Genomic DNA, 18,293 nt, shown 5'->3' with positions numbered 1-18,293 from the left:
CAAAAACGTATCATTCAAGTAAACCGTCCAAATTATTATAATCCTTGTAGATAGATAATAAAACAAAAATTAAATATATTTTATTATTTACCCACCCGATTGTCAACATTATTAGACGGTCAAAACTGAAAAAAAAAATAAAAAAAATCCAACGGTCCTATTTACACAAACGAAAATCAAAGGCTAGAACAGTTCAATCAATCTTATCTTGTGATTCTGACCAGGCGAAAGGGAGCTGCACAATCTAATCCATATTATTTATAAGTTTATACATGAAACGTGTGAAAGTTCTAAGCTCCAGTGTATCAAGAGTCATACGCAGCCCGAGTATGAAATAACTCCTCACTCACCTAAATAAAAGCCAGCAACGGAATCTGGGGTTGAAGTTAGCAGACAGAGCGTGTGCGGTCACATCACATGTTCTAACTGTAATCTCTCTCTTATCAATTCCTCCTCCTTCACTCTCTCCCTCTCTGAAACCCGAAACAGCGGATCGGGCCGTATCCGGAGCGTATATCGGGGGGTATCTGAAAGGTAGAATTGTACGGTGGAGGTGGTACTACCATAGGAGAAGGAGCATCGAAGAATGATACTCAGCTGCTGCGTTGGGTCATCATCATCATATCAGTTACAGAACGAAAATGGGAAACTGCGGTACCAGAGAGGAGTCTGCCGTCGTTGCTAACGCTCAAGGTATCTTCCATCCATCCTCACCCCCTGCGCATTTTAGCATCCACCCTCCCTCTCTCTCTCTATCTCTCCATCTCATACGATTTCAGGGTTTCTGAACGGCGATTTTTTTTTTGGATTCTGATTCGATTTCCTGTTTGAAGTTTATGCTGAGCTTACAGCAGCATATGTTTCTGTTTTTAGGGTTTTAGGCATGCGCATTTTAGTATTACTCCGTCAACGTTCATTCAGCGATTGGATTTAGGGTTTTCTTCCCCCTCTCTTACATTGACGCATTTTTTTTGGGGTATAGCGTGGTGCATTTTAGCATGTTCCATCGATTACCCTTCTGCATTTAGGATTTAGGGTTTTTCGGTATTGCGCCGAATGTGGCTTTCTTACCCTCAGTCAATCGATTTCTTCCAATGTGCTTATGCGCAGTATACGGTGCATTGTAGCACCTTCCCTACGTCCAACTCAGTTCTGGGCTTTTTTCCATTCCCCCTTTTTATTGAATCTTGCTTCTTCCTCTCTTCTTTTTTTTCCCATAATTTTTGGCAAAAGGGGGTCACGTTCTTTGAATGATTGAACTAATCAGAATATAAATTTCCAAAAATTAAGGCTCCTTCATGTTGCGAAAATTAGATCATTCGATGACATTTTCTTTTTCTTCCCGGTGAATACTTATGGATATTTTGGTAATTTTATATGAATTTAGTTGCATGAATACTGACAACCATACTTTATGGTATGATCTTGCATTTCCATGTGGAAAACCTGCAATTTTGTATTCTTTGAATTTGCAGTTTGTTTGTTGGAATCTCTTTTATTAGAGATCTGCTGTTAGTGGTGATTTTTTATTTATTTTTCATATTATTATTAGCATCATTCTCTGGTCAGTTTGGAATTTCTTTGATCAATTTTTTTCCTTTGAATATATGGAAGCTAAAAAGTCAGGTTTCTAGTTTAATAAAAACGCAAGCCACAACATTTTGGAATCAGAGTAGCTGGCTTTTTGTTCAGTTCTTGAAGTGAAAGTAGGAAAATAGGGGAGTAAGCATCAAAAGAGGTGTAAATATCAGTTCTCAATAAATAAATAAATAAATAACGGAGAAAATTGTAAATTGGACATATATAATAGTGTTATTAAATCAACCTAGAGTCATATCCATTCTAATCATGGAAATCAATGTTTGGATATGCTAATGCCCTGGAAATCAGTGGAAATGGAGATGGTTTTCAGTTGATGTGACAGTTTGAGATGTTTGGATAACAAAAGAAAGGGAGGATTTCATAAAGCAATTATTGCTCTTTTCCACAGTTTGGATTTTCAAGAACAAGATGCTAGGTGACCCTTATCTCAAGAATATGAAATTTTCACTTGCTATCATGGTCCAAAACAGTTACATTATAGGCATAATGGCCATTACGTAACAGTAATGGTGGTGCCCATTAACACGATACAGGGCTGTAACACAAAAAGGCATGTAACGGCCGTAACAGCCCCATAATGGGCTAATATGGGGCTGTAATAAACCGATGCGGACAAGTAATGAGCCCATACATTTTTTATTTTTTATTTTTTTGCTTTAAAAAAATAAAACAACCATAAGGCTAGCCACTCTGGCCATTGTTACCATTATTGAATACCTGTCTTGTCCAAACAAGAACCCTAAGAATGGATTCCATTTTCAAGGGTCTTTTTTCTGTTCAAAAATGGGAAAAAAGAGCCTAAAAAGTATAAATGGAATCCATGTTCCAAACTTTCAACAGTGCTCAGGGAAATAATCATTGCCTAATTATTACCTCTCTCTCTCTCTCTCTCTCTCTCTCTCTCTCTCTCTCTCTCTCTCTCTCTCTCTCTTTTTCTTTTTTGATTTTCTTTTCCCTTAGAATACATGTATCCAAACATGGCCTAAATGAAAATGTTGAAAAGAATGTATCTAGACATTTAGATCTTTCCTCTTCTTCTGGTCGTTGGGATATATTCTACATATCAAGCAAATAATGACTTGAATATCTGGCTTACTGTTAAAAAGAAAAAAAAAAAAACAAAAAGAAGAAGCCTTGGATATCTGGCTATATTAAAGAATCCTATCCTAAAGAGACTTTTTATAGTGTGCTCAAGGGGTTGTCTCTTCAAGTCCATTGCAAAAGGAAATGGGGGTTATAGATGCAATCTCTTATTCAGCCAAGGGCCTACCAGTAAGAATTCTTTGTAAAAGCTAGTGTGATGAGATGCCTAAAGTCTTCCAGGAAGTATTTGAGTCTGTTATCTGGTTAAAGGGTGAACAGCTAAGTGTTGAGAAGGAGAATGAGGATATAACCAAGAATATCTCATTAGTTTTAGTCAATTGCTTATCCAGTATGGTAGAAATGAGGGATGATGAAAAACATTTTGGGGCTGAGAAATCACCCATGGCTCACCAAGAAACCATCTTCGTGGACATATTATTGAACCGGGCGATCATTAAAATGAGCCAGATACTTCATCACACAGGCCTCCAGATTCAGCGCCATTCTAAAGCTGAACAGGAAGCAGTGCACAAAGGCCACATCCCCATGCCAGTTACTAAATTGCCCCGTGATCAGTTATCAAACGTAATCACAAGAACGTGCAAATACCATTAAAGATAGGTTCTCTTCCATTCTGTATTTTGGATGTTGAGATTTCTCAGCCACCAAGATGGATCAACTAACCTCTTGTCACACTCTGCTCATAAAAACCTGAAAGATTGCAATACCATGTGACTAAGAGGCAGCATTGAAATCTCTCTATGGGATCCCATTTGGAATTTCTTTCATTGAAAATCTTGTGGCTAATGATAATTTTCACCTTTAAAATTATAATTAGTCACCTTTTAAAATGATAATTTCCCATGTAATCATCTTTATATTTTGATCTTCTACTATTGCTTTAAGTCTATTTTTCCTTTCTCCTTTTCAGTTCAGCAACTGCAAAACCCCCCCTGCGAAAATTATCATTAGCCACCTTTTAAAATGATAATTTCCCATGTAATCATCTTTATATTTTGATCTTCTACTATTGCTTTAAGTCTATTTTTCCTTTCTCCTTTTCAGTTCAGCAACTGCAAAACCCCCCCTCTGAGAAGAAACACAACCGTTCTTTCTCGGATTTAAGTGATCCTTCAACACCTCGAAACATTGAAGATTCAAGAAAAAATGCAGTGTTATACACTAATGTAATTGCCTTTACCTTGTTCGAACTCGAGACCATCACCAAGAGCTTCCGTTCAGATTATGTCCTCGGCGAAGGTGGATTTGGAACTGTGTATAAGGGATACATAGATGAGAATGTGAGGGTTGGTCTTAAATCTCTCCCTGTTGCTGTCAAGGTCCTCAACAAGGAAGGCCTTCAGGGACATAGAGAATGGCTTGTAAGTAGGATTTGATGGTATCACATACCTTTTTTCTTTTCATTCACTTGTATATCTATTTTGCCCCAATTTTTTTTGCCCTTAAATGTTTTTTGTGGGTTCAGCAGGCTTTACAATTCCACGTTGACCATCTCTTGCTTGATTTTTCAGACGGAGGTTAATTTTCTAGGGCAGCTGAGGCATCCTAATCTGGTGAAGTTGATAGGGTATTGCTGTGAGGATGATCATCGATTACTTGTCTATGAGTTCATGTTCCGTGGCAGCCTTGAGAACCACTTGTTCCGAAGTATGCATCTGCACTCCCCCTTCAATATTTTCCCATTACCGTTATGGCTATCGTTTTGAGCTTTTGAATTTGCTAGCCTTCAGAAATAGCTTCTTTCTTTTGGGCTAATAGTAACTCTCATAATCCTTTGGCAAAAGTTCAAAGACTTGCTTCTCGTTGTAAACACCCTCCTTTGACAAGGCTGGGGAGTGGCTGGCAAGTTGCTGCCAGGCAGAGTTCTATGACTATATTTATATAATTATGAAGAAGAAATATGTGGAAGGATGTTTGTTGTGCTTCCTTTTCATAGACCTGACACCAACATGTTAAACTTAAATTTAGTAACTTTCTTGCTGTGATGGAAAGATGCAATTTTGTCTCCATGACCAAATTTTTAAGGTTGTGACCTTTTTGCTTTGCTGGGTTTGTCATTCAAGCTGACAAGGTTTCTTTCTGTTGGTGCATTCAGAAACAGCTGTTCCATTATCTTGGGCGACGAGAATGATGATCGCACTTGGAGCTGCCAAAGGGCTTGCTTTCCTTCACAATGCCGAAAGGCCCGTTATCTACCGGGACTTCAAGACCTCAAATATATTGTTGGACTCTGTTAGTGGTGTTTCTTGAAGTTCACAAACCCCAGACACCTTTTTCTTTGTGGCTGTCCTTTTTCACCTTGTGTAGGGAATATACTGTTCCTCTTTAACTTTTTCCTTTCTTTCTTGGTTATCTCTTGCATCTTAACAGGATTATACAGCCAAACTTTCTGATTTTGGGCTTGCAAAAGCTGGACCGCAGGGAGATGAGAGTCATGTGTCAACACGTGTAATGGGAACCTATGGATATGCTGCACCCGAGTATGTAATGACAGGTATGGCCTCCCAACCTTTTGGAATGGTTTTCTCAATCACTTTATCTTCATTTTGCTTAAGTATGAAAACTTTTGAAATAACATTAGTCAGAAACTTCACAGAGTAGTTGCACAGGCTACTAAAGGCATGTTTGAATACACATGGAATCCAAGGCAAAATAAAGGAAAAACCAATAATTATCTGATGATGCTTTTCATGAGAATTTTTGAAACATGGATTCCAATTTTGAGTTCGTTTGGGTCATCATCATCATCTAAGCCTTACCCCACCAACCCTTGATCATTTCTCACTGCACCTGGGTTCTGGTGCAGTGTCTTGCTTACAGGGAATGACCTAGCTTTTTTCTTTTGGAATGGCATATTGTTTGGATTCATGATAGAAGTTATGGCTTTGACATCGGCTGCCAAACACAACCCTCCTCCTTTATCCAGACTTGGGACCTGCAATGAGAGCATAGAACTCCCACATAATGTAATAGGCTATTACGTAGGTATTTTTTTTTAGTCTATTACATAGGTTGATTACAATCAACGAGCTGATTACAATCAAGTGTTATCTAATAGTTGCCTGGGTAGCAAGTGGAAATCTCATATTCCTCTCACAATGCTCACCTACTTTCTTGTGGCTGTGCAAATAATCCAAATTATGCTAGTGTAATGATTGCTTGGTGGAATCCACCATTTTCTTTGCTATCCAAACAAAACAAATAGTCACATCAAAGGAAATCTATTTTCTTTTTCTGCTGTTTGGCACTGAATCCATGGTTTCCAAACATGGCCTAATGGAAAGAAGGTAAAAATAATAATTAATAAAATAAAAGGATGCAGTTCTTTAAGATAAGATAGTGCTGTTGGCTTTACAGAACAGCCGAATGACCTTCATTTTCATGGCTCGCCAGATATTAAGGCACTAACTTTCATTTGAAGATAGCTTTTATTGCCTGATTTTCCACAGGAAAGAATTCAACTCGTGAGAACCTCTTGTATTTGAGAAAATGGCTGATGTGTTACCATTTGGATTAGTGTCAAAACAAGAATGTATGGTTATCTTGCCAATATTCTGAATCCTTTTTTCTGCCAACTCAACTGTGTCTGTTAGAAAGATTTGGCTATATGATGAAAACCTGTCTTAGTGAATAGTGATTATTACTTCAACTTTGGAATGCCTTTTGGCATTTCTTTGGGCAGTAAATTTCCCAACTCTTTATTCTTAAAAACAGTCCTCCAATTGCTTCTGTAGATGTGAATATTTGCTTCATTTCTTTCCTTCTGGGCAGTTTCTTTTTCCCCATTAGCAGAATATCTTTGTAACTGGGAGATTACCATCCTTGGCTCCTGTATATTGATCTATTCCCCGCCCCTCTTGCATGCACGTGAACTTATAAATGATTATTACCTCAACTTTTGAATGCATTTTGGCATTTCTTTGAGCACTAAATTTCCCAACTCTTTATTCTTAAAAACAGTCTAAATGCATCTGTAGATGTGAATATTTGCTTCGTTTCTTTGCTTTGAGGGGTTTCTTTTTTCCTGTTAACGTATTATCTTTGTAACTGGGGGATTACCAGTATCTGTATATTGATCTATTCCTAGCCCCTCTTGCATGTGCATGAACATATACCCTTAACACATTTATGTGCAGTTAGCCTCTAAGTCATGTCCACAATTGGAAAGGATAAAAAAAGAAAAGAAAAAAAAGGAAAGAAAGTCATGTCTACAATTCATATCATGCTACTTTATAAAGCCCACAGAAAATGGTTGAAAATTCAAGAAAATACATTTGACAAATTCATGAATAGTGTGGTACTCTCTAAAGTTTAAAGATGCAGGCTTTCATGTATTATTTGTTAGGCATGCTGGCTATTTTCTGAAATTCATTTTCTTTAGAAATGTGTAATCTTCACCTTGGTTTCATAACTAGCAGATGCTAGATTCTTGTGGACACTGAGTTGTATCCCTTTTATCAATTTTCCAGGTCACTTGACTGCCAGGAGTGATGTCTACAGCTTTGGTGTTGTCCTTCTCGAGTTGTTGACAGGCAGACGGTCTGTGGACAAGACCCGGCCAAGCAAGGAACAGAGCTTGGTTGACTGGGCACGTCCCAAGCTCAATGACAAGCGAAAGATGCTGCAGATCATTGACCCCAGATTAGAAGATCAGTATTCTGTGAGGGCCGCACAGAAAGCCTGCAGCTTGGCCTACTATTGCCTTAGCCAAAACCCCAAGGCAAGGCCCCTCATGAGTGATGTTGTTGAGACACTGGAGCCCCTACAAAGCAGTGGTGCAGGCGAAGCCCCAACCCTGAGACCTGTGGCAGTAGGACTCCCCAATTACCGCACACACCAGAGGTTCACAGGCAATGGCACAGGTTGCCGGTCACCCAGCCCCAATTGCTCGGGTAGCCCTGCCGCCTGCAGAGTGAGATGACAAGATTGGTCCAAATGTGTTTGTGCATAGGCACACATGTATTCCAGTTGCACCTGCTTGTTAGGTTTTTCTTTATGGATCTTTTGTTATGGATGTAAGAGGGAAGAGGTCCAGACTTGTTTGAATATGTACACAAGTGCCTGCTAATTGGGTTGTCTCTTCAAAAACTGTTAATCATAAGGTTCTTTTTACAATTACTGAGGTTGGTTAGACGCTATTCTACCCATCTCAAATGGGTTGAAATTGCTCTCGTCAGGTTCCATATTCTAAATTCATTATCATTCTATTGTTCGAGAATCGTATTGCATCTTGAGAATCCAGGTGGATAGAACCTCATGATCTGAACATATATAAAGGTAAATGATATAATTGAAACCTGTGTGACTGGAATACAGACTAGACAGTCTAAAATGATCCCAACACATGGGAATATGTAGCAGTATAGGTGGTGAATGATACTGTGCATGACACACCTATTTGAAACCTTAGATGAGAAGGCCATTTTAGCATGTAGCTAGCATTGTATTTTCTTGGACTCTTCACTTAAACCACATTACCTCTTTCCACTCTCCAACCCTCAAAACAGTGATTGGGCAAAAGGTCACCCGGGCCCCTTCTTTCATGGGTTAAGCACTGGGTTTCTCATGACAACTCAAGACTATTTTACCCATCAACTACCTGAACTCTTCAAGATGATGCGTCCCCCATCTCTGCTGGAGGTTCACCAGGCCATTCTCTAAGATATTCTACATGATTAAGAAATTGACAGTCATTAAGGCACATTTGGATTCACTATCCAAATGAATTACAATTAGTCTGATAATTAAATGCAGAAAACCGAAAAATGAATTCAGTCTTGGCTCCAGATTAGAGTTGAGGTGCTGAAGTTGGAGACGAATAAACAATACAATATGAGACCTTTATTGATATTTGTCATCTCCCCTCAACTCAACTGAATGTTTGCAATTCAACTCGTGCATGCAATCAGTCCATGCTAGTCTCATTTCTGATTCCATGTTTTTCATGCTTTCAAAGGTAATCGTCTTTTGAATTTCTGCTATTTGATTTTTTATTATTATTATTTTGTTTTTAAGTAACGGTCTTTTGAATGACCAAGCCCACTTGAACTCTAATTTGTCTCTTAATTTTCACAAGAAATGTGGCAAAATGCCAACCATGCAGTAAATGTTCATGGGCATATATGACCATGTCAAAATAAAATTTTAAATACAAATCAAAAGCTCCTTCCAGCCATATAATTCATTACTTACATTACTCTATACAGATCATTCTTTCTAAAAATTAAAAACTCGCCCTCAAGGAAGCTCAACAGATCAACCACAGAATCTTTCCTGCTTCCCTTGAAGTGCTCCACGATATCAGACAGGGAAATCTGCAAACCAACACAATCAGAGCAGTATTGTCATCTCCTACACATTTTCATCTGTAATCATTCAAGCAGAAAATACCCATTAATGGTTTGTCTAGTAGAGATCCAGACCCCAACTCACCCCCACATCATGGCTGCCAATCCACTCCAAGAGAGCACTCTCTGTTGCCTCCAATGCAGTGTTTTCTTGCTCAGGGTTGTTGACTCTTTGGCATTTATTCATGGGAATTTCATCAACTGAGGACTCGTCTCTTTGGGGATGCTTTGTATGAGCTACTGTCCCAGTTCTGCACATTGTTGGCAGAACACGGTGCATGAGATTTCCATCTGATGAATGAGAAGCCTCGGTATTTGCAATCGATACTTCTCGTTTATGATAAATTTCTGATTCATCACTGGTACATTTATCCATAGGTAAAGATTCCGAAGATCCAACAGGAATGTGACCTGTTTTCATCAAAGGTTGGGAAGACCCTGGAATTCCTTTTGTTGATACAGCAAGGTCCTGCATTGCCAAGTACACTTTGATGTGTGTGTAAGTCACCTGCACAATATAAACATTTCAAGGTGTTGCATTAAGACAGACAAAAGGAATGCTTGTGAGGATACATATTTAAGCACTAATACGATAGAAAAAGAAAAGCAACACTAGTATGGAAGAAAAAAAAAGAAGGGATTTTTACTAAAATGGCCCCAAGGTATGGCCATTCCAAGAAAATAGCCCCCTTTTTCATTTTCCTTCTTTAAAAACCTCTTGACACCTTTCTAGCTTTTTCATGGACCAAAATGCCCTTGATTTTTGGAACTGCTCTTGCACTTTTGGTTGCGGGAGAAGCTTCCAAGCTCCACTCCTGATGCATGAGGTGGCCATAACATGATGATTGGGCCCACCTTAAGCCAGATCCAATCCATTCATTCTCTTCATGACCCACTATTGCAGTGGGAATATATTAACTTCCGCCTGATACAAGCTCCATGTGGCCTAAACAAACGATAATGGTGGACATTCACTCTCTATTGTTTCCTTGTGGTGTGGTCTGATGTGCGAATGTGGCTCACTCTTTGGCCAATGGCCTTTTATGAAATGCCGACTCCAATGGATGGAGTGGATTTGGCACATGCCCTATGGTGGGCCCCACAGACGACATCCTTTTGGTGTTAAGGGTCGAGGTTGTCACGTGATAACGTTTGTGGGGCTTTAGATGCCGTCTGTGGGGCCCACCATGGGGTATGTATCGAATCCACTCCGTCCACTCTCGTCAGAATTTCATGGAAGGCCATGATTCAAAGAATGACCCACATCCACCGATCATGTGGACCACACCACAAGGAAACAATTGGCAATGAATGGCCAACATTATTGGTTGTCGGGTTTTGTGGGCCATAGAAAGCTCGTATCAACATAAGGTTAGCGCCTTCCCAAAGAAATGGTGGGCCACAAAGAGGATGAATGGATTGAATCTACCTTCCAGTTGGCCCAATCACCAAGTGGTGGCCACAACACGCCTTGGGATCGAAGCTACAAAGCTTCCATTGCACTTAAAAGGTTCGTACGGGCACTGGGCTCCTAGCAGGGATATTTTGGTCTGTTATTTTTCAAAAAGTGGTTAGAAGGCTAAAAAAAACTTTGTGAAGGGAGGCAAAAAACATGGAAAGACCATAGGTTGGGGCCATTTTGGTAAAAATCCCGGAAAAAAAAAATTAAAAAAAAATCAATTCTCATTAGCATCATAGCCTTGTCCAAGCTATTAGGGATGAGCTTCTTCTCATGGTAGCTTGGTGGAAGCATGAATTGCCCACCTGAAATTAACTACACTCGAGCTAGGGACCAACTGGTGCAATTGCCATCATGCAGACATTAGAACACATGCACCACCATCAGGTAAAAAAATGGAAGGAATTTGCCGGAAAGAAAAACAGGCATCGTACTAACACAACACTCACATGCCAACATGATAGTTTCCAATAGTACTGCAGTTTACTGACTGCATGTTATCCAGATAAGAGGAATTTGTGAACAGTTGAGGTCTAGAGCATATGCCAGACCAATTCAAAACCAAAACAAAAGAAAAGAAGACAAAGAAAAAGACAAAAAAGAACAAGAAAACAAAAAGTAAAAAGAGTCACATGTTGAAATGTATCATTGTGATAACTTCATTTTTTTTCTTAGAAGACGATGTCATAATCCGATTTAGAGTTAATTTGAATGTCAACTGATTTTCTAAGAACTGAATTAAAATTTTCAAGTTTACTAGCATTCAATTGAGTTCTCTTCAGTTCTGCCCACTTTTCGAGCAAAAAATCATTGTAAGCACAACAAAATACCTATCCTTGAGGCATTTTGCCCACTTCTCAAGCTAAATATCTCAGTAAGGGCACTTTCTTGGTCTTCCTCTTTCAGTGGGCCGGCCGCCAAAATTCATGTGGGACAGGATCATCAACAAGTTTCATAGGTTTTTGGCCTCCTGGAAATGCCGATACTTGTCAATGGGGAGTCGTATAACTCTCATTAAAGCGGCTCTGTCTAGCCTCCCCCTCTACTCCATGTCTCTGTTCAGGTGCCCTGGCCAGGTGCTCAAAACTATAAATAAAATCAGAAGGGATTTTATGTGGTTTGGCAAAGAAAACCAGCGGAAGTTTCACCTTCTTGAATGGAGAGGAGTCTGCAAGGTCTTCAGGGGGGGTGGGGCTAACGTGAAGAACCTGAAAATGATGAACTCCGCGTTATTAGGGAAATGGGTCTGGCGATTTGCTTCTGAGAAGGAGGCTCAATGGGTGAGGATAGTTAAAGGAAAGTATGGTTTATCTCCGGGGGATCGGTGGCCTAAAGGCTCGTCGTCCTACAAGGCTTCCCATATCTGGAAAGGAATCCTTAAAGTCAAGAATTCAGTTATCCAGCACAGCAGTTTCGAGCTGGGTGATGGCTCTACTATTCGGTTTTGGGAAGATCCCTGGCTTGGGGAGATGCCGCTCAAACTCCAATTTCCGCAGCTCTATCGTCTGTCCCCAGAGAGAGACATCTGCATCATCAACTGCTACTCCTGCACGGCTGGCCACACAGTTTGGGACATCAGAAGCTCCAGAAACTTCAATGATACCGAAGCTATGGAGTTTGAAACGCTTCTGGAGTGCCTCCTCAGGGCTGCGCCTAACAGAAATCTCCCGGATAGCCTACTCTGGCAGTTAGAGAAATCGGGGCGATTTTCCATCAAGTCCTTTTATGCCGCCTCTTGCCCTGCGTCCCTCCATGCGCATGATGCCTCCCCATTCATCTAGAAGTACCCGGTCCCCCCAAGTTTATTTGTTTTGCTTAGTTGGCCGGTCGTAACAGAATTCTCACGGTGGACAATCTTATCAAGAGAGGCACGCACATTGTGAATGTTTGCCTTTGCTGCATGTGTGCAGCTGAATCAGTCAAACACCTGCTAGTTCATTGTTCGTTTATGTCTCAAATCTGGGCTGAGTTCTCTCAGATCTTTTCAGCAAATTGGTGTGTTCCTGAATCGGCAGCTAGCCTCCTCTCTTCTTGGAATGGTTTCAAATTGGGGACGATCAAATCAATCATTTGGCGCATGGCCATTATCGCTATTTGGTGGACTGTCTGGAAGGAAAGAAATAACCGCTGTTTTGAGGACGCTTCCTCGTCTGTCTCGGGGGTGGGATCTAGGGCCAAAAAATTGGTGATTGAATGGGCTTCAAATGTTAAGGAATTGAGGTCCTTCGATTTTAGCTTTTTAGGTTGCTAGGGGGTTGTCTGCTATCTCAGCAACGTTGCCCTTTTCTGAAACTTTTTCCCTTTCTTTCTTTTTTTTGTCTCTTTTCTTTTGTTTCTTTTTGGTTGTGCTTCTTTGATCTCTTTAAAGCAGTTCCAGTTTATATATATATATATATATATATATATATATATATATATATATATATAGAGTCATGCTCCCCTGCGCACCGACGCACATGCGCACCTTTGCACACATGCCATGGGTGTCTAATCTGAACAGTCCATGTGATGCGGAATCCCGTAAAACCTCATGTGAAAAATTTTCACCCCAATCTAATATTCTGGTGGGCCATAGTAAAGAGAAATGAAAATCAAGGGAGGAAACTGTTTTCATTTTCCATGGCCCATCAAAGTTTTAGATCAAAGTAAAACTTAGGCCCAGGGGGTTTCAGGAGGTGCTGCTTCATATGAACGGTTCAGATTTTGGATCCACATCACGTATGATGGGTTCTCAAAAAAGTTCGTATGTAACATTACCCATGGTTGAGGCCCACTTTGGTGTATATATATATATATATATATATATATATATATATATATATATATCCATGAGACATTTTGCCCAATTTTCAAGCTAAAACTGCACACGTTTCAAGCTAAAAATCCTAGCAAGGGCATTGAAATGCCTATTCTTAGGGCACATTTTCCACTTTTCAAATAAGAATCTCCACAAAGGCACCTAAATGCCCATTATAGAGGCATTCTGTCCACTTTTGAGGTCAAAAACCTCAGTGAATGCTCCTAAATGCCTCACCTTTAGGAATTTTGCCACTTATATATATATATATATATATATCAGTAAGGGCACTGAAATGCCTATCCATGAGACATTTTGCCCAATTTTCAAGCTAAAACTGCACACGTTTCGAGCTAAAAATCCTAGTAAGGGCATTGAAATGCCAATTCTTAGGGCACATTTTCCACTTTTCAAATAAGAATCTCCACAAAGGCACCTAAATGCCCATTATAGAGGCATTCTGTCCACTTTTGAGGTCAAAAACCTCTGTGAATGCTCCTAAATGCCTCACCTTTAGGAATTTTGCCACTTTTCAAGCCAAATATAGATGAGGGCACAAAAATACCTATTCATGACTCATGAGGCATTTTGAACACTTTTTGGGCTAAAAATCTATGTAAGTGCACCAAAATGCCTATCCTTGCATTTTGCACATCTTTCTAGCTAGAAATCCAAGAAAGAGCATGAAAATGCCTAACATTTAGGCATTTTGCACACTTCGCAAGCTAAAAATCTTGGTTAAGTGCACTAAAATGCCTATCCTTCAGGCACTATTTCCCACTTTTCAAACTAAAATCTCCTGTAAAGGCACCTAAATGCTCATAATTAGAGCGTTATGCCTGCTTTTGAAGCTTTAAAAAAAGCATTATTAGTGCTCCTAAATGTCTCACCTTCAGGCATTTTGCTCACTTTTCAAGAAACTTGGTAAGGACACAAAAGTGCCTGCCCGTGAGGCATTTTGCCCCTTTTTCCAGCTATAAATCTCATTAAGTGCATGAAAATGCCTAACTTGAGCCATTTTGCACACTTGTCAAGCTAAAACCTCGGTAAGGAGAAAGGACACCCCCCCCCCCCCCCCCAAGGTTAATAAGTGAATTTTGTTAATGAAACTACGGCAAAACAGTTAAGAATACAACGCTCAGAGAAAAAGCAAAATACATCCCGAACAAGAGAGATTTCTTCAATATTTAAGTCCTTAGCCCCAAACCCCCATCTAATACATCCCTTTTGGATTGCCACGACACATCTTTTCACGATCCTTATTTTTTGAGGAAGCATTTTCAATTATGTTCCCACCAAAATGTTCCATAATATGGCTACAATGATGAGGCGCCAAGGAAATTGCCGATCTTTAGGAATGGGGTTACCATGCCAAGCCCGAAACAAGTCCACGATCAATCGAGGCATCACCCACCTGACTCCAAAAGACAATAGGAAGGTGGACCACAAACAACGAACGGAAGTACAATGGCTGAAGAGGTGGTCTATTGACCCTGCGTCACTGTTGCACATTAGGCACATATTGAGGGTCATAGATCTTTGCTTAAGGTTGAGTAGGGTTAAGATTTGATTCCGCCCAACTAACCATGCCAACAAAGCCACCTTTGGAGGAGCCCCGTATAACCAAAAGGCATGGAAATGCTCCCCTACTCCCCTTGACTTCGAAGAGTGCAAAAGCCTTTTGTAGAATGACTTGATTGAGAATTTCCCAAAAGGCGCATCCTTCCAAACCATAGAATCTTCTTGAGCCGATGAAAGATAGCTGTTGTTAAGCCTTGCCGATAAACACGCTAAATCGACTGCCTCCTCTGATAAGGCCGTCCTACCCGCGGGCGAGGAGGGGGCACCACACTCCATTCATACCCACAAGGGAGAAATAGGTGGCGACCAACAAGTTCCTCCTAGGGACTAGTGATGCCAGCGATGGGAAATATAGCTCCAAAGATCTATCTCCACACCAAGGATAACCCCAAAAACGAATGTGTTGCCCATTACTGAGAGAGAACACCACCCCAGGCTTGAACATTGGAGCTATCGAGATAATGGACCTCCATATCACAGAAGCTCGATAATACAAGGATGTTTTGACCTCCCATCAACCCTCTCGAACCCCATATTTTGACGTGATAGTCTCTCCATAGCTTACCTACCTCGGAGCCAAATCTTCACTACCATTTACCAAGAAGAGACATGTTCATGAGTTCCAACACTTTTATACCCCCCCATCTCGGAAGCTTGATAATGCGAGGATGTTTTGACATACCATCCGCCCTCTTGAACCCCGTATTTGATGCAATAGTCTCTCTACCTCCCTCAGGCTGTTAGTTTAGTGAAACAAAAAAGACATGGTCCCACTAATGTAATTGTATACATAGAGAAGAGTTGTCAGACCTAGCATCTTGAAAAACCTAACATACTAATATGTACCCAATTCCACTCTTGTGTTGCAGGACAACTATATTGTACAGATACCAGTCAGCAAACATAAAACAAGAAAACTCGATAAGACAAATAGGAATACATTTAAGGTGTTTTGGTAATTTGCTGCTTTGACCTGTGTACAGCATGGCGTTATGGAGTAACATTGCAGCAATACTATGGTACCATCCCAGCACATTCACGAATAAGAGAAGATCTAGGAAACTTATTATTGAAGCTAACGCAGCGAGGGAAATGATTTCTTTTTTCCTGACAGATAACTTTCATTTCTGCAAGAACATAAAAACTTACGTGTTCCGGTAGCTCATCTTTGATCGGTTTCAACTTTTCTCTTGATCCAACTTTAACAACAGCACCTTGAATTTCTGTGATTATTTCAGCTGTTAAATCAATCTCCTCACAAAATCTGGCCCAGTTGACTTCAAATCCCTCCTGAGCAGCTTCAAGGACGTATGCAAAAACTGTCTGTTCTTTTATTGGAGCTGCTCTCCCAGGGAAATTCTACAAAATAGATAGAAATTCAACCAAATTGAGAAAAAAAAGAAAAAAGACTATTAAGCATGAGACCATCCATGTAACTTTAGACATGGACACATGTTAGTCTTAGGCATGGTTATTTGGTGCAAGTCACAAAGACCCTTTAATGCAGGGGCATTTTCATAACGGGCTCGAGTGGGGTAGCCCGTGGGATGCAGGGACACACTCGGGGTGGGCAGCCTATGTGAGGCAGTACCCATGTGATTTAGGGCCCATGAGGGGGGTTCGGCCGAGGTCCTAACCCATGTGATGTGGGGTCTGGGTTATGAGATAAAGTGATTAATTCGCCATGCTCTATCAGTTCGAGCTTTTACAGCAAGTGGTTAATTGTCCTGGTCCTTACACTTGCTCCAGTGGTAGACTCTTACGAATTTCGAAACCTGGTCAAGGGTTCAAGTATCCATAGGTGGTGAAATCCCACTACGGCGTGAGTGTGTGGGGGTGTGTGCATGTGTTTTAAAAAAAAAAAAAAGTGGTTAATTGTCCTACATCAACCTTAAAACCCAAAAGGCAAGTACACATGCACAGTTCAAGATGTGCATGTGACCACCTGTGCACACATCCCCACATTGATGGAGACGTTAGCAATGTCCTCCAAGCATTTAAATGATATGTACGATACTCAATCATTGATCCTGACTGTTAATATTTTTACCAGTATTGGCAGACATGGTGCAAAAATCACACTGATAGGATGATCCTATTAAATTCTATTTTATTTTTCATTTTGGTTAAAACTGATGGGTTTTTTTACAAGCCATAGATCAGATGGTTAACATAATCTTACAGAAGTGCTCATTTAGAATCATAATTAATCCATGATCGGGCCTATTTAAGGTATGTTTGAAGATGACAATTCGACCTACTTGCTCCATTTGATCTTGACTGTTCATTTTCATGCTATTGATTGGATGGTTAGGCTCATCAATCAATGTGATTTTTGAATAATGACTTCCCAATTATAGTATGGAATGTTTGGACAGTTATGATCAAAGACTGGCTGCCCCGCCAGCCAATTAAATGCTTTGGGAACACCATTGCCGACATCCCCATGAAGCGCTCTGTGTGTGTGTGTGTGTGGAAATGATCACATGGTATTCATACCATGAAATAGTGATGGTATCAACTCCATCGAGACGCTTGGACAACCTAGTTGACGATCCAAACTGTCCATTAGGTCCATACATTTCATGGCTACCATGCAAAACACCCTAATTAGATGTTTTGGCCCATCAATAAGATATGCTTCTTTTCACATCCATCCATTTCCCATACCATGTATAAGATGATTAAGATTGTTTAAAATTGATTCTTTAGAAACATACGCAATCCATGATGAGCACCAACGAATGTTTTGAAAGTCAAATCGGTTTGTAAAATCGCTAGAGGATTAAAATCATAAATAGTAAATTTGTAAGATATTAGTTTTTTCACAAAATATAAGGAAAAAAATTTGAGATGACATTCATAAAAACAAAAAAAGATATGCCCAAATGTTTATTATCTTATCATCCCACAGCATAATTTGTAGATAATTTTAGAAAAATATATTACTACAAACCATTTTTGACGTTATCTCAATAAAAGTCAAGCTCAATGTGGTCATGTTATTACTTCCATAAAGCCAATACCTAAGCTTTAAGTTGAAAATCTGGACTGCACATTAAAGAATATCACTATCAAAAGAATAAGATTTTTGAGAAGTCTAACAAGATTTCTCAAAATGTCTAAACTCTAAGGGCTCTTGAAAAAGTTGCCTTTAAAATTGTGCCAGATAATTATTTTAGATTCTGATATACATATATTATATAATTAACACATAAACCCAAAACGTATTGCCACCAACTCGATAATTTTAAAATAATGTTCCCCGCAATGTATAAAAGCTGTCATGTTCTAAAATCAAAATTCGAAGGTGCAATTCCTAATGAGGCCTTCCAAAAAAAAATTAATATGTTTCTAATGATTATATGAAGAATCAAATAAACCTTTGAGTTAAAAATTACAT

General features: G+C 39.7%; 2 protein-coding genes across 7 annotated transcripts in view; one reads left to right on the top strand and one right to left on the bottom strand.

Moving 5' to 3' along the window:
* Nucleotides 1–390: 390 nt before the first annotated feature.
* Nucleotides 391–7,821, top strand: LOC131253709 (probable serine/threonine-protein kinase PBL8). Its single transcript, XM_058254836.1, has 6 exons — nucleotides 391–693; nucleotides 3,751–4,067; nucleotides 4,218–4,353; nucleotides 4,802–4,938; nucleotides 5,077–5,200; nucleotides 7,176–7,821. The coding sequence occupies exons 1-6, from the start codon at nucleotides 642–644 to the stop codon at nucleotides 7,625–7,627; spliced, it is 1,218 nt and encodes a 405-aa protein (XP_058110819.1). The 5' UTR covers nucleotides 391–641; the 3' UTR covers nucleotides 7,628–7,821.
* A 928-nt stretch (nucleotides 7,822–8,749) lies between these two features.
* The window catches only part of LOC131253707 (uncharacterized), an 81,597-nt gene continuing 72,053 nt past the window's right edge, over nucleotides 8,750–18,293 (bottom strand). For 5 of the 6 annotated variants that reach the window (XM_058254830.1, XM_058254833.1, XM_058254832.1 and 2 more), the window contains 3 exons: nucleotides 16,040–16,249; nucleotides 9,139–9,561; nucleotides 8,750–9,020 (listed from right to left, as the gene is read on the bottom strand). In XM_058254830.1, coding sequence (XP_058110813.1) covers nucleotides 8,895–9,020; nucleotides 9,139–9,561; nucleotides 16,040–16,249 — 759 coding nt within the window. In that variant the 3' untranslated portion in view covers nucleotides 8,750–8,894. The remainder of the gene's footprint in view (nucleotides 9,021–9,138; nucleotides 9,562–16,039; nucleotides 16,250–18,293) is intronic. The other variant, XM_058254831.1, reaches the window with a different exon arrangement.

The sequence above is a fragment of the Magnolia sinica genome, chromosome 8 (assembly GCF_029962835.1).
Source record: "Magnolia sinica isolate HGM2019 chromosome 8, MsV1, whole genome shotgun sequence".
Taxonomy (NCBI): Eukaryota; Viridiplantae; Streptophyta; class Magnoliopsida; order Magnoliales; family Magnoliaceae; genus Magnolia; species Magnolia sinica.
Note: the sequence above shows the minus strand (reverse complement) of the source record. Positions and strands in the feature narration are given on the sequence as shown.